This window comes from Chlamydotis macqueenii, chromosome Z (assembly GCF_036417535.1).
Source record: "Chlamydotis macqueenii isolate bChlMac1 chromosome Z, bChlMac1.mat, whole genome shotgun sequence".
NCBI lineage: Eukaryota > Metazoa > Chordata > Aves > Otidiformes > Otididae > Chlamydotis > Chlamydotis macqueenii.
The window spans coordinates 34,280,949-34,298,203 of record NC_141593.1 but is presented as its reverse complement, the minus strand read 5'-3'; the positions used below and the strand labels follow the sequence as shown (position 1 = coordinate 34,298,203).

Sequence of the window (17,255 nt, the reverse complement as noted above, 5' to 3'; positions counted from 1 at the left end):
TTAGAATACTGCTGGAAATGCCCAGTCAAAAATTAGGGTACAGAAGTTAAGCAGCAATACCAATTTACTTGTGTTTTCCTGAGAAAGTGCAGAATGACACAGAAATAATTTAAAATGCACTTTCCAAAAAATACTATCTGGATAATTATATAAGAATTGAAGTTCCAGGTACCACAATAGCACAGTTAGATAACTTCACGTTGTTTTAAAAGCACTGCTTAAAAAAGTTTGTTAATAGGTCAGTACAGGATAACATTTAAGGACATGCTTACTTAACAGTATTTAAGTCCTACTGTTCTCAATGAGACGCAAAGTAGCTCCTTAAAATTAAAACAGTAGAGATGCATTAAGGACGCTTTGCATAACAAAACCAAAACATAACTGCAGTATGTACTGCATACATACTAATTTAATTCTATTCACAAGTACAGCAGCAGAAATAAGGACGCCGTGATATATCAGCACTTTCTGACACCTTGTATGATAGGCTTCCAAACGAGCACTTGTTTCATTTCTCTGATTGTGAGTATATATTAGAAAATTACACTCTTTGTACTGCAGTTAAAACACAGCTTATATTAATTTTGCACAGGTTCTCCAATCAGATGTTCATTTCGTTGCGGAAGGGAAAAACAAGGGATAACACTGAATCCTCAGATACTGTTGGAAATGCTGGTAGTAACTGTTGCCAAGCCCACTCTGCTCTATTGCTGCTCTTTAATTTGTGTGCAAACATCAATGCAGTTATCTGTGTCTGTCAGCTGAGAATGCACAGTATTGTGTCTTCTCTAACGGTCTGTCCACAAAGTGTATTAAGGTCAATGGGAACCTTTTCTGTTGACTTTATCAGGCTTTGAGTCATACTCTAAAGGGAAGGGGATGGAGGGGGGAAGCCAAACTTCGCAGCCACCAAGAACCGCAGTACAATCAGAACACATGTTAAACACGTTTGCTCATGTTAAATTCAAGGATTTTTAAATATAAGGAAACTCAGTCACAATTCCATTACGTCACATTTTAAAATCAAACTATTTCTTCACACACATATCCTAACTTGCTTTATTTTTCTTTTTTGAGTAAAATGTTATACAAACCAAAATAGTTGGAATCTGAAAAACTACTGAGACACAGAAATACACAACCACTATGTTTAACTTGCTCTTTTTATCCTCTTTAGTCAATGAGGTACTATTTTTACACTGTAAATCACAAGGAGAACCTTCTTTTATTTCATTTTTAAACAGGAAGGAGGAAACAATGCAGTCTTACCAGGAATTATTCAACTTCCATACTGCAATACAAATAAACTGACAGAATGAAGCACCTTTGTTAACAGACAGGCCAACTTGGTGAGGAGAGCTTTAAACTAGGAATAGCAGGGAACAGAGACATTAATCAAGTAACAAGTGAAGGAACTGTTCCCCGCCATTCCTGGGCTGGCAAGCAAAGGCCACAGCTTGGCGTGGACAGGAAAGACCTTGTGATGAACTATACAGGGCTCAGAGACAACCACCTCAAGTGTATGCACACAAATAAGCGAGTGTTGACAGGACATCAGTATGGGAGAGGCTCTTAAGAGTCTTCCTGGGAAATAAGCACAACAGGGCACTCATCCAATGTTGCTGTTCAAATCCACACAGTATGACAGGAAGAATTAGAGATCTGTCCACAGTTGCAGGGCTCACTGGGATCACGGAGACAAGGCGGGATAACTCATATGACTGGAGTCCTGCAGTGCACAGATACAGGTTATTTAGGAAGGACAGGCTGGGACGGTAAGAAGTTGGCCTTTTTGTGAAAGGATGGAACTCTGCCTTGGAATGGGGAAAGAGCCAGCTAAGAGTGTGTGTGTCAGGTTTGGGCAGACCAACATGGATGTCTCGGTGGCTGCCTGCTGATCCTTTCTGATCAGGAAGAAGGAAGAAATCCTCTTCAGAAAACTGGAAGAAGATTCATGTTTGCAGGCCCTTGTCTTCATGGAGACTTGAATCACTCCAGCATATACTGGAGAGACAACAGAGCAGGGCACAAGCAACCCAGGCATTTCCAGGGACCTACCTGGAAGAATGCAATATAATAATGGCCTGGAGAGAAGAAGGGTCCATGAGAGCTGGTTGATTTTCAAGAATCATCTCCTCTAAGATCAACAGTGGTGCATTCCCATGAGCTAGAAGGCTACCAAAGGTAGCAGGAGGCTTGCATGGATGAACAAGAACCTTCCCTGACTGAAAACAAACGTAAAAGGAAAGATACAAGATGTAGAAGCAGGGACAGGAGACCAAGAGGAATTTAGAGGCACTGTCTAAGCATTCAGGGATAGGGTTAGGAAAGCCAAAATCTGTGTGAAGTTCAACATAGTGAGGGACATGAAGGGCAACAAGAGGTTTCTGTAAGTACATTAGCAGCAAAACGAAGACAAGTGATAAAATGGGCTCACTGCTGAAAACAGTAGGGCCTCTGGTAGCAAAAGACTGTAAAAATAGCAAAGCACTCAACGTCTTCTTCAGCTCTGTCTTTGAAAGTAACATTTGCCTTCAGAAATCTCAGATCCCTATGACTCACAGTCTCAGTGGCCATGGATCAGATCAGGGAACATATAAACAAACTGGACATACACGTGTCCATAGGACTTGATATGACGCATCTATGAGTGCTGAGAGAGGCTCAATAATCCTTGAATCATCACAGCTGTCAGGGGAGGTTCCTGAGGACTGGATGAAAGCATGTCACTCCTATGTTCAAGAAGCAGGATCTGAGAAACTAGACCAGCCAGGCTCACCTCAATCCTTGGGAAGGTGATGGACTATATAAAGGAAAGATCATCATTAGGAGTAGTCATCATGAATTTACAAAGGGGAAATAATGCTTAACTGACCTGACACAGCCTTCTCTAATGAAATTACTAGCTCAGTGGATGCGAGGAGAGTTGTGGATGTTGTTTATCTTGATTGCAGTAAGGCTTTTGACACTGTCTCCCATAGATGGACTGATGAAGTACAAGCTAGATAAGCGGATAGTAAGGCAGACTTGAAACTGGCTGAACTACTGGGCTTAAACAGTTGTGATCAGTGGCACAAAGTCCAGTTAAAGGCCAGGCACTAGTGGAGTATCCTGGCAGCCAACACTGTGTTCAATACCTTTTACTAACTTCTTTAATGACTTGGACAATGGACAGAGTGTACCATAGCAAGTTTGCTGACGTAAAAAAAACAGAGGCAGTGGTTGCTCCACCAGATGTTTGTGCTGCCATTCAGAGGGCCTTCAACAGGCTGACCAAATAGGTTGATCAGAACCTCAAGAAGTTCAAAGGGAAGTGCAAATTACTGCCTATGGGGAGTAATAACCCATGTACTAGCACAGGCTAAGGGCTGATCAGCTGGAAAGCAGCTTGTCAGAAAATGCCCTGGGGATCCTGGTGGACACCAGGATGACCATGAGGCAGTAATGTGCCCTTGAGGCAAAGGCCAATGATATCCTGAGCTGCACTGAGAAGAGTGTTGCTAGCAGGAGGAGGGAGGCGGTCCTTCCCCTCCATTCAGAAGTGGTTAAGACACATCTTGCTGCTGTATTCAAGTCTGGGCTCACCAGTATAAGAGAGACACGGCTGTACTGCAACAAGTCCAATGAAGGACCACAAAGATGATGAAAGGATTGGAGAATCTGTCATAAATACAGAAGCTGGGAAAGCTAGGACTGTTCAGCCCAGAGAAGGGAAAGCTCACGGGAATCTTATCAACATGTATAAATATCTGACAGGAGCCTATAAAGAAGATGCAGATAGACTCTTCTTAGTGGTGTCCAGTGACAGGAAAAGAGGCAATGAGCACATATTAAACACATGAAATTCCAGTTAAACATAAGAAAAATGTTTTTAACCTGTAAGAGTGGTCAAACGCTGGAATAGGCTACCCAGAGAGGTTGTGGAGTCTCCTTCCTTGGAAATACTTGAACTCAACTGGACACCATTCTGGGCAGGCTTTGCTGTAGATTATATTGCCCGAGCAGAGGGCTGGACCTGCTGGAACCATGGGACTGCACAATCTCCAGAGGCGTCTGCCAGCCTCAGTCACTCCATGATTCTATGTGATTCGGTAACTAATTTGCATGCAGCATGCTAAAGTAGAGTATACAAAATCAACCCCATCAAAATCAGAAAAAAGTTACAAGATAAAAATGTATTTCTTATCAAAATATCTATTAATACACTTATTCAAATCAGCAAACTACTAAGCACTCTACAAGAGAGACACCTGCCTGTCACTGTAGCAGGAGAAGGATGTCAAGTCCTAAGTAAAATGATACTCATGGGCAAGCACATAACAGAAGGAATAATAAAAATTGCAAATTAGATGTAATAAAGGTAATACGTAGCATTAAAAATATCTCATAGAATGACAGACTCATAGAATGGTTTGGGTGGAAGGGACCTTAAAGATCATCTAGTTCCAACCCCTCTGCCATGGGCAGGGACATCTTCCACCAGGTCAGGTCACTCAAAGCCCCATCGAACCCAGCCTTGAACACTTCCACAGACAGGGCATCCACAACTTCTCCAAGCAACCTGTTCCAGTGCCTCACCACCCTCACAGTAAAGGATTTCTTCCTTATGTCTAATCGAAACCTACCCTCTTCCCGTTTAAAGCCATTACCCCTTGCTCTGTCACTACATGCCCTTCTGAAAAGTCCCTCTCCAGTTTTCTTGCAGGTCTCTTTAGGTACTGCAGTTCACTTTTTGGGCTGCAAGTGCGCATTGCCAGCTCATGCTGAGCTTCTCGTCCACCATATCTTTAGTTGCATTGAAAGAAGCGTGGCCAGCAGGTCAAGGGAGGTGATTCTGCCCCTCTACTCTGTTCTCATGAAACCCAACCTGGAAGACTGTCTTGAGGTCTGGAGCCCCCAGCATAAGAAGGACACGGACCAGTTGGAGTGAGTCCAGAGGAGGGCAATGAAAGTGATCAGAGGGCTGGAGCACCTCTCTGATGATACAGGCTGAGAGAGTTGGGGCTGTTCAGCCTGCAGAAGAGAAGGCTCTGGGGGGACCTTACAACAGTCTTGCAGTACCTAAAGGGAGCTTACAGGAAAGACATGGAGACCTTTAGCAGGGTCTCATGTGATAGGAGAAGGGGTAATGGTTTTAAAATAGAAGGAAGGAAAAAGATTCAGTCTCGATATCAGGAAAAAAATTTTTACAATGAGGGTGGTGAAATACTGGAACAAGTTACCCAATGAGGTGGTAGATGCCCCATCCCTGGAAACATTCAAGGCGAGATTGGACGGGGCTCTGAGCAACCTGGTCTAGTTGGAGATGTCCCTGCTCCTTGCAGAGGGGTTGGGTTACATCACGTTTAAAGGTCACTTCCAACCCAAACTATTCTATGATTCTCATCAACCCACACACCTAAGTCCTTCTCCTCAGGCCTACTCTCAATCCATCCCGGACCTTGCACTTGACCTTGCTGAACTTCATGAGGTTCATATGGGCCCACCTCTCAAGCCTGTCAGGGTCCCTCTGGATGGCATCCCTTCCCTCCAGCATGTCGACCACACCACACAGCTGTGCATCTATATATATATATATACACACTCTATATATGTATGTATATACACTTCTATACATAGATACACAGATACACAGAAATACATACATCTACACATAAAATATATAAATTGTATGTGGATGTGTGTATGTACACATACAAGTAGGATATATGTATAAAAGTATAAGCACAAATTGATAAAATGTTTTAATATACTATACACTGTAAAGAAAAGCAAACACAAATTTAAGAAGAAAGTCACCATCGGCAATACTAATTGAAAAAACAATATTGAAACACCTACTAGGTCTACTTTTCCTCACCAGTCCCACTCTCCCCACAAAGAAACACACCATGTGAGTATGGTGCCTTTAACAGTGAAGGCACCAGATACCACCAATTAAAAAAAAAACCAAAAACAAAAAAAAACCAAACAGCTCTCTGCTCTAATCTAACACCTCAAGATCAATACTCACAGGAAGGAATACAATGGGAAACCAAGAAATTTACAGAAAATGACTCTTCAAGCCACAAGGAAAAGGCTGCTATAAAAAACAGTCAGGTTTTTCTCAAGTCAAAATAGAACGGCATAACTAAATTCTTTCAGCCACTAAAGTAAGATTACAATAACCTTATTGATTTTGCTTTAAACATTGCAAGGTTGACACTACATGAAGACACTACAAATTGGATTGTAGCAAGACTGAAAGATTTGACACCTTGCTCTGCCAATAACAGTATTTAAGATTCATACTATTGTTTAGAGTAGGAGCGAGATCTGGTGCTCACATCTGACAAGAGTGTGAACTAAAGTTTCCTCCTATCCTTAGAGGATAACATGAAATAAAAACTGCGTGTCCAGCACATACCAACAGTTTAAGAATAAACTGTAGCTTCCCATAGATGTAAGTGAAATGAGTAGCTAGTGCCACTCCAGAAGCTATATAACTGTGCTGCAAACAGAGTTAATCTTCATCACACCCATCACTTCGGGCAATGCTGTTGGCTTTGTTTCCAACCTTTGGTGAATACGCTGGGATTCTGTGTACCTCAGCTAACCCTGTTACCAGTGGAATGTAAGAAGGTTTGAGGTAGTTCAGGGAATCTATAGGATTCCATTACCTGTAGTTTAGAAATAAAACTCAGTGACAGCCACTATGAATTACGGCTTCTATGAATCTATGAAATGGTTTACAGCACGCAGCAAAGAATAACCTGAAAATCCCAGAGCAGCAAAATAAGGGCTGAGCAGAAAATTGACTGCCTCATCGTCTACAGCATGGAGGTGAACAGCAACAGCAGCCGGGTAGGGGGAGGCGAGGAGGGGAGGGCAAAAAACCCCCAGCGAAGTTGTTACAAAAGAAGTGGTTGTAAAATAATCAGGGACAGATTTGCACCAGGAACTGATCAAAGGAATGAAGTCCTGGCACACACTTCCAATAAGAACACAGGGGCAAGAAATTCTAATTCATTTTAGAATAAAGCTTACTGTATTCACAAACAGTTTAGGATTTCCTGGATACTTGTGACAGTAAGGCTCAAGTCTCAGTGACTGAAGTAAACCTCAGTTTGCGGTTCATTTTTCCGCTATAGCTCTGAATCAGTGAGACAGAGACCACTGAGTTCTCAGCAGTAAACACAAAGTTCTGAATCCTGCTATTTAGCATAATCTTAAAACAAAAATCCCAGAGATGCATTGGAGTTAATCTTCAGAAACAAAAGATTTAATGTCCCTCAAGAACATGAAAATGGAAAGGCCAAACAGATCCAGAAAATCTGTACTGATGCAAATATGAAAAATACAACCAGGAAATGTGTTTCGCAGCTACTTCAGGAATTTGAAACTAAACCCAGTGTGATTGAGAGTGCTTTGTAAAACTAAAGCAAACAAAGAAAGGTGGTGGCTTCTTCAAGACATCCGTTGTGCAGGATGGGTACTGCAAATACTGTTTTCACTGAAAATTTGTCTTCCACACCTCAGAAGATGTGTCTATGTGACAGATTTTCACTGAAACTGAAGTGGATTTTCAAGAACACCTGTTATTCTGCAGGACCAGAGTCAGACTGGAGTATTGCTTCAATTTTTTGTCCTTGCTAATTTGCTGAAAAAGACTGCTTAAAGGAAACAGTTACCTTAGTGTCTACAGACATAGTTGCTGTTAAACTGAAAAAACCTCTCACTAACAGAGATATGCAGAGAAGAGCAAGAAGTCATAATTGCACAAGAAACAGTGCACCAGACCAGTTTGCACAGAGACCCTTAGAGACTTTATTTTCCAACTGATTTTAGTATCTACTGTAAAAATTTCAGACACTATTACCAAGGTGTCAGCTAAAAGCGTATTCTTCTGGATTTGCCTGAACTGCATATGAAAGATGACACCAAATGAAAGCAGCCAGTTTCTTTCCTTTCTTCCTCTAAAGCTTGCTTCTCATAATTATGACCATGCTCCTGGTTTGTTTTTCAAAAAAGGGAAAGGCTGGCAAGGCAGGCAGGCAGTAGACAGGGAGGGAGAAATAGAGCAGTGGGGAGAACAGAGAGATTTGCAAATCAGGTTGTCTTTTTCAGCTCCAAAAGTTTGAAATTCACAATGGGAAACTGGAGATAATAATAAGGGAGATGGGCTATTTTCCACACTATTTGTCAAAGAATTTTCTGCGATCAGTAAATGAAAATTGAGTATTCAATTTGATACTTTTACAAGACTAAGTTTAAAAAAAAAAATCTCTTAGAAAAAAAAAGGGAAAACCAAATGCTTCAATCATTAAGTCAACACAGTTCTAAGATCTCGACCTAGGAAGACGAGAAGATGTAAAGACTTACTTTTCTTCTCAGATTTTTTTCCTTTAATTCTAGAGTTGTTGCTTTCTTTAAGTAAAGTTTACTGTTTGTCTACAAAGACTTTTATTATTTTGACCTTTTTTCTTCATTAAGAACCAACAGAAAAGTAGTTTTATCTACATACTGGCACTCTGAGACAAAAAGGAGAACTTCATTATTCTGTACCACAAAAAATACAGAATATTTGAAATTCTTAGTTTGTACTGCAAACTACTGAAACTGCTGCCTGAAATGGTGAACTGTATATAAGCCATTTAGCATAAGCCTTCTTTTTTCATATTAGAAATTTCAACAAGACACTTGTAGTCAAAGACAATTAATTAAGAAAGATTACCAGGCATTGAATTACAATGATACTGATCAAACCTATACATATATATAACCTGTCAAGTACAACTCACATGCTAGTAACATGGAAAAATACCACCATTCACCACAATACCACTGAAGTATCTAGAAAGGAAAACACTTGAGCACATAGAAAAACACATATGATCAGTTGGCCAAACTCTTTTCCATAAATTTTGATGGTTGGTTTTATGGAAAAACATAGAGAAAAAGACTTCAAACACTTGAGAAAAAGTATGTTGTCCATCTTTTTGTCACCTTAAGTTCAGACTTTATGTTCAAAAGGTACTTATTTTAATTACATATTTAAACAAGATGCCTGTGGCAAAATCTAGGAGATTGTTTTGCAGTGAATAACACATTTTGAGAAATTTTAAATTCAATGATTTGTCCAAGTCAGTCTGCAATATCCTAAACTACAACCAACAAGCAGTAACTCTGCAAACTTCAATTGCCTGACATTAAAGTCTTCTTTGCGCCCCCCAGTCCTCCCACACAAACACATATATTTCTGAGAACAATTTAAAAAGATAATAAAGTCTGTTAGTCCATTGATGAATTGTCCAAATTCCAATGATTGTCTCTTTCAATACAATTTCTCATTAAACTTGTTTACTTTTATTAACTTTTGGAAATCCAACCATTATACCTTTTAAATATGAAAATAAAAAGACATTTTTTTTCCTGTAAAGATTTCAATAATTTAGGTCAGAGGCATCAAAAAAATCTTATTTCTAGTTTTTTTTCCAAAAAGACTTAGTTATTGACTCCCTACAGTAAAATTAGTTTTGCTTGAAAAGCAAAAAGGAGTCTCCACAGCAATAATTTCTGCATCCCAACTGCAGTTCTTCAGGCATAACCACAGTTTGAGGGAATATCAAAGGGAGTAATTATTTGCCTAACACAGGAGTGATAAACACGGCATGACTCTGAAACTAAGAAATGAAAAATGCCCAATTTCCTGACAATCCACTTAAAGTTATGAATTGTCTTCTGCCATTACCTTAATTTTGAGGGATTCAGTAGTCTAGTCAATTCATATCATTCATTCCACCCTTCATTTCTTTTTCACCACTCAAATAATCCGGCATGAATCTTACAGATTTAGTGTAAAGAAATGGTGTGTCAGACCTAAAATAAAGCTTAAATCACTGCACTTTAAACATTTAGCACAGGCCTACGTAGACTTTCGCTGACTCATAAGATTTGACTCTAAAAAGTTAAAGTTAGACTTAAAGCTTTTCCAAGTTTAGGGCATTTAGGCACTACAATTAAATGTTTATGTCATATTGGTATTCTGTTACCTTCCATGAAGACTGCCAGTTCTCTCACCCAATGCTAATTATAGAAGTGTAATTTTTGAAGTCCATCCCTACTCAAAAACTGATAATATACTACAAGTCAAAATATATCAGATAGATTCTACACAAACTGTCATCTACTCTTAAGACTTCCAAAAGCTTTACATCTTGTATTACAGAATGACATGAAAACACACTGTTGCACAAAAATACCTGTAATGCAAGGTACTGCTTTGTAAGTGGCATAATAGTATTTTTGAAAAGATTCAGACTTAAAGGTAATGAAATAATGAAATACTTACTTAGCTCTGATCACATCACAGTCCTTTTGGGAGAGTTCTTCCTGTTTCACAGCTACCTGAGATGACAAGCTACTGCACATACTGCGCAACTCTTTCATTTGTTCTCTTGCCTCTGCTAAATCAGTTTCCAAATTCTGCAAAGAAAGCATTTGAAATGTATTAAAGATGTTGTATAAGACAATGTTACCTACATATATAGACATATGGATGTGCACATACATGCATGCATGCATTTATTGCGGTCTAAGCAAATATATATAGATATATGTGCATATGTGTGTGTACAAAAAAAAAATGTGAATTATGAGGAAGAAAAGGTATATTTCAAATTTTAGGTGGTCACCTATTCTTTACTGTAGGAAGTCTTCCTTAATTTGTTTGCTGCATGTAGAAGGAGAATGCTGAATCAAATCTTTGCAAAGCAAGAGTACACTATTTAACTAGTGGACTGATTACACTGATTAGGCTTTCGGTTCTGTGTAGAAGTCAAACACAAGAAAACCTAGTCCTAACAAAAAAAAAAAAACCAGCTATAAATTCATTGTTTCAAGTTCTCCAAAAGTTGCAAATATTGCACACACAAACTAATAATCATGTATACGACTGATTTTTGAGATTGCTTGTTAAATCTGCTCTGATTTTGCACTTCTAATTCAGTGCAAAGAATAGTTTCTTCACAAAAAGTAATCGTGTACAAGAAACCTTCTTGAAATGCCTGTTGAAAACAATGTAAACAAGCAATAGTCTGCTTTTTACATAAGTCTTACTGTAGAAGTTAGTCTGCAGAGTGTGCAGGTATATCTGGGAAACACAGCAGTAAGGCAGTTTACTCAAGCAAGACTTTGATGTCTACATAGTGACCTTACTAGAGTTCTCTGGAGGTTTAGCAGCTTAGAACGGTACTTCAGTCCTTAAGAAGCTTTGTATGACTACTCTCCCAGCATGGTTTGAGACAAGAGTGGAAACAGAAACATTACAGCAATATCTAGAGCAGAGTTTCAGAAGGTGGCAATGGCCTTATATGGTTTGGTATTACGCTACTCACAGACAAAAATCACTTGTTCGTAGTAGGGCAAATATTCCAGGATTCATCAATAATTTAAAATAAATACCTCCTAGGAGGATAGCATCCCTAATTTATTGCCAACAATATATTACTTTATATCCCATTTACATACAGGCTTAGTTAAAGAAATGCATATTTTTACCTTTCAGTAAAGATGCCTCAAATACTGAACGTATCAAAAGATTTTTGTTACCGAAAAGCGAATAATCAATTGTCTCTCTTCAAAATAGCATTCAAATGACTTATACATATTTCAATGTATCAGAAATTTACTACAATCAAATTCTTTTAATTTAGAAAAGAATTATTCTGTCTTGTTAATAACAGTAATATTAATGTGAGGAAATAGCAGAATTCATGAGTGAATGAGGCAGGAAAACTTTTATTATAAATCTCAGGCTATACACCTAGTGTACCTGATTAATGAGTCATCATCCAGTCTCAAAGGCTGGGTAGCAAAAATTGCTTTTGCAAGATAACACAAGATTTCAGAATGATATAAGACAGTACATTATATCAACACAGGTTGAAGTCTAATAAGGTATTTACAATTTACAGCCAAATAATCACAGTTTCTCCTCAGTGGTGTTTGTTGGTTCTGGTTTTTTTTTTTCACAGCAGCTAGATGTTATTGTGTATGTAAACAAAAATGATAATAGTTCACATTTTCTGTGAATAAATCCTATTTGCCTATCTTTCACACCACACTATAGAGTTGCAAAGGTTTTTCATGGTAAAGGTTACCAAAAATATGTGATCTAGCAAAGCTTAAGTTCCCATCATCCATTGCAGGGTACAACAAAAAGAACAGGTAACATGATTTTGTCATAAACACAACATTAGAAGTTATACAATGTACAACTTTAGAAGTTACAGAGTGGCAGAATTTAAAAACAGAAAAAAAAAATGTAACATTCAGTACTTCACCTCATTTGTGATATAAGCAACTTCACATTTTGATTTCAACTAACAAATTAATCAGCTCAACCTTTTGAACTGCTTTTAAAATCTTGACTTTTTGGGAAGCAGTACTGAAACTGCAAAATACGAAAACAGGAGCAAGGCGAGACTGGTTATACAGATAGCTTATACACTGAAATATCATATATTGAGTTACTCAATAGAGCTTTTGTATATAAATCAGAAACATAAGATTATGAAATAACCTATAATCTTTTATAATTGAGTATTTCCATTTCTTAAAGTCATGTGAAATTTATTATGTTGCTTTTTTGTTGATACAGCAGTCAAGAAGGTAGTTTCATGGCATAAACATGCAGACTGAAAATTTACAAAATACAAATTCTCCTAAAGCTGATTTTCAAATTAAAGCTAATTTCAATTGTACATATAGACTGTTTAGAATTAAATCTTTTAAACCACAAAGTAAGTGCTATTTAAAATACAGTCAGTCAAAACATCTAATAATTCAGTTACATAGTAGGAGGAAGAAAATGTATAGAGAAAAATACAATATATACTAAAATATTATACTTCTTTATAAAAGTACTGAAAATGAAGCATGAAAAATAAGTCTAGTCATTATTTCTAGCCAGGAAAAGTGGTGACTCAAATTAAAATGAAATGAAGATAAATAGCAGAATGATAATTTAAGGTAAAACATTACAGGAATATTTTAATCATTTCACGTGAAAGAACTATAAACTCAGAAAAATTATAGAAAAAGTGTAATTTAAAAGAACTTCAAACATGAAAAGTGTAACACAAACAAAGCATGAGGCAGCACAGTTGTGCACAGATTATGGATTCACTGTGAATTAACACTAAGGTTTTGTTATTCGTAGCTTCAAACCCTTAGAAAACTACATTCAAATACCATAGCTTTATTTTCGTGGTTTTTGCTTGTTATGTTTTATGACAGAAGTGAGAGTATTTTTTCAAAGTCCAGTCTCAATAAATGTCTGGTTCTTTTTCAGTGGAACTAAAATCCTATGCTCTTCTTGACAGAGGTGGCTGTTTCTCAGTGTTTCATTTTAAAAAAGAACACCTCTCCCTGTTTCTTTGAAAGCTCCCACATTTATACTTCAGGAACTTTAAAAAGTACTTTGCTAACAAGGGAAAAAAAAAAAAACCAAAAAAAACCAACAGAACAGTAAGCAATTCCCTTATCTTTTAGATCACTTCAACTCAAAACTTGCCAGTCTGACATTTTTTGTGTCTACATACAAAGCCTTTTGTGCCCGAGTTTAGGAAAATACACATTCTTACTGTCATTAAACAGTAACCTAAGTAACCTCCATTCAAAGAACAACAGAATAACTTAAACTTCTAATTCATTCATAAATATGGAGACACATCCATGCATAAGGTGGCCGATTGACAGCTTTTCCACTTGTGCACTTTCAGGAAATACAGAAAGCTGATGTAAATCCTGGGAAGCACAGAAGACTGTTTCTCAAGAACTATTTAAGGCAGAAAGCAAAGCCCTATGTTAATTTTTGTACACTGTACACGATTTATATGACATTACATATGGGAAAGACAAATAATAAAACACTACTGCCACCCTTTTAGCCACTTTATCAGGTTTCCTCCTGTTAATCTTTGTCACTTGGATGTAGGCTAATACGACAAATCTTTTAAGAAGTTTTCCTTAAACAGACAAACTAGCCATAGAAGCTTTGTCTCTCAATTTGGAAAAGATGAATTTTATAACCCAGTTGAGCTTACAGTAGGTCTGGAAATAACCAGTCTTTGAAAGTGACAAGTGACATTTTTCTGCACAAAAAATGGTTTAAAGACTGGGGAAGAAAAAAAAAAAAAAAAGAGAGAGAGAGAGAGACTAGTAACACTTAGGTCAGTCTCTGAACGGAGGGCCACTTTTCCAAAATAAGAATCTGTTATTTAGACCTAGTATTTCTATCATCTAATACACATTTTGAAAGCAACATTGGGGTAGCTCACCTTGTTAGGTTTTCATTTTATTCTTCCACAGACACAGGACACTAACATGAATAGTGTCTGTATACAACATTATCTATAATATTGTTAAAAATAGTGTTTATTACTGAAAAATATGTACAAAGAGATGCTGGATCCACTCCCAAACTCAAAGCTAGGAGGCAGAACTGATTTTCAGAAGGAGATATAATTTCTGAATTAAAATTATTTTCATCTACGTCCATTTGTACAATCACTTGAGAACAATACAATTCCATTATTGAATTTGTTAATAAATTACTTTTTAAAAGCATTTCAGGGATATGTTATATTGGGGTGTATATATTAAAACATCACCTGCAGCCCAATATTGTGTAGTCTGATAATGTCGTATTTGGCCCCTGTGGATAAGGAAATTATTATTCTTTATTGTTTATAAGCATCCTGTTAAGAGCCAATCTGGCATCCAATATTGATTCTCAAGTGTCAAATAATAGAAATGGGGAATATCAGGAACAGAGGAGGAAATTAATTTAAACTGAAACAAATTTTCAAGCAAATATTTACAGCAGGAGTATATGTAAAACCAGTGAACTACAAAAATAATTTTGTGTTTTTACAAATTAAAATTTTACAAAATATTGATAAAAAACTATAAAACAACATATTACTACATCCTACAGGTGAAATATAACATTTCGCTCTTGCAGACAGTATTTTTAATATGCTCCTCAATTCTTGCAACAGTGTGTGAGATAATCAACTTCACCTAACTCTGTCCACTAGCAAACATGTATAGTCACTTGTCTAACATTACAGCAGGAGGAAAAACAAAAAAAAATAGACAAACAAAAGAGGCATAAGCTGAGGCACCAGACCCATGGACACATGCAGGCTGGCAAGGACCTGGGGAGGTCTCCAGCAACAGGCCCGGCCTAAACCAGGTTCAGCCAGGGGGTCTGACCGGGCTACTCAGGGCTTTACAAAGTCAGAGGTTGACATCTCCTAAGGATGGAGATGGTCCAACCTCCATGGGCCCCAGTCTCACTCCTGGGCTGTCCTCCTAGGGAGGAGGCTTTTCTCTATCTCCAGCCTCAGCTTTTCCCATTTTAGCTTGTGCTGCCTCTCACCCTTCTGCCACACAAAGCTGTGAAGAGCTTGGCTAGGTCTCCTCCATCCCCTCCTGTTGGTGCCCGAGATGCTGTTGGATGACCTCAGCCCCAGAACCATTCCTTCCCTTGGCTGAATCAGCTCATCCCACAGCCTCTCATCACAAAGCACGGTCTCCAGCCCCACCACCTCACCTTCCGCCAGTTTACTGATGTCTTTCTTGTACGGAACCCAAAAATGGGGGCATTATCTAGAGTACTGAGCAGAGGGGGTCGACTCATCCCCTGGCTCTCAGGGTCATGCCCTGCTCATGTCTCTCTAGGTGCTGCTGGCCTTCATTGGTGGCTGGGTGTATGGGGCTGACCCCAATGCAGCTTGCTGTCCACCAGTGTCCAGGGCTGCTCCTCAGTCCTTGTATGGCTGCAGCACTCTGCCTTTCCAGGGCAAGACTCAGCATTCGTCCTGGTTAAGGCTCCTGTTGGCCCATTTCTGTCAGTATCCCCCTGGATGGCAGTAGAGCCTAAGGCTCTACTGCTCTCACTTCTTTCCAGTTTGGTGTCATCTGCTAACTTGACAAGAACGTCCACTGTCCCCTCTTCCAGGTCACTGATAAAGATTTTAAACAAGACAGGCCCAGGATAGATCCTGCAGTATACCACTATTACTAGGCTACAGAGTACAACCCATTAACCACAGCTCTCTGAACCTAAACATCCAAGTAGTGCTTTTAAACATTTTGTTTTCCACCTACCCAGCTGTCACATCCTAACTTGGGTATAAGAATACAGCAAGACAGGGTCAAAAATCTTGCTAAAGTTAAGGTCAGTCGCATCCAAGTTGTTCTCTTGTCCATAGACACAACAATTTTATCACAAAAGACAATCAAGTTGCTCAGGAACGATTCACCCCTGGTAAATTCACGATTTTTTCTAGTCACTTTCTCAGCCACCTCTCATCATAACCACTCCAAAGGCCACAATTTGCAAGAACTTTACTTCCCATGTTAACAGATCTGAACGAAGCTCTTTTTAACAAGTTTCCATCAGCACAACAATCAGAAGTGTCACCAAATCCATTGAACTGCTAATGGAAAAAAAAGACATTTCTGGGCAAGATGTTGATTAGAGAGTCACCATACTGAATACACCAGAAGGTCAGGTACTTCGATGGTGTAAAAGAGCAGGTAGGTATTCATGTAAATAAAAAGAACCCACTAACTAGACATGTATAAAAGCAAACATCAAACACTTTGATATCACGTTTGTGGCTTATTCCTTACAGGACTTTAAAAAAAACTTGCCAATTTTCACCAGCAAACAAGACAAAGTATCATTTAAATAAAAGACAATATTCTGTACAATGTATTCAATTATTTCCTTTTTCATTTTATCGTAAACAGTGAAAATAAGCTTTTAACATATTATATGCAATAATAAGGTCTCTCACAGAGTGGAGCCCTCTGGAGGCTAGGACACAATTTATTCGAAACCGCAGTTAAAAGTTTTAAAGTGCTCTTCCAAAACAAAAAATACCAAGTCTACTGCAAACAAATTGCAGGTAAGTAAACTATACATTAGCAAAAAAAATTTGTGAATGATAATACTTTTAAGCTTTTATTATTTCACATATATATATTTTCTCTTAAAATACAGTATCTTTTATTTTTTAATGATTACATTTTAAGATGACTATTTGAAGTCAGATTCCTGCTTTGCAACATCAATTTTTAAAAAGCTGTGGGTCTTAAGTGAAGGAATGTAAATGAATGCAAGTCCCCACTGGTAGATTTGAATATATAACTTGTTATTTAAAGAAAATAACTTGTAGTGCAAATGTCTGGAGAAGTTA

The 17,255-nt window shown here is 38.1% G+C and overlaps 1 protein-coding gene across 1 annotated transcript in view; it reads right to left on the bottom strand.

The window, feature by feature from the left end:
- CNTLN (centlein) overlaps positions 1-17,255 on the bottom strand; it is a 192,252-nt gene that overhangs the window by 134,683 nt on the left and 40,314 nt on the right. Inside the window, exon 6 of the mRNA XM_086770504.1 lies at positions 10,331-10,464. Within this exon, the coding sequence (XP_086626630.1) occupies positions 10,331-10,464 (134 nt within the window). The remainder of the gene's footprint in view (positions 1-10,330; positions 10,465-17,255) is intronic.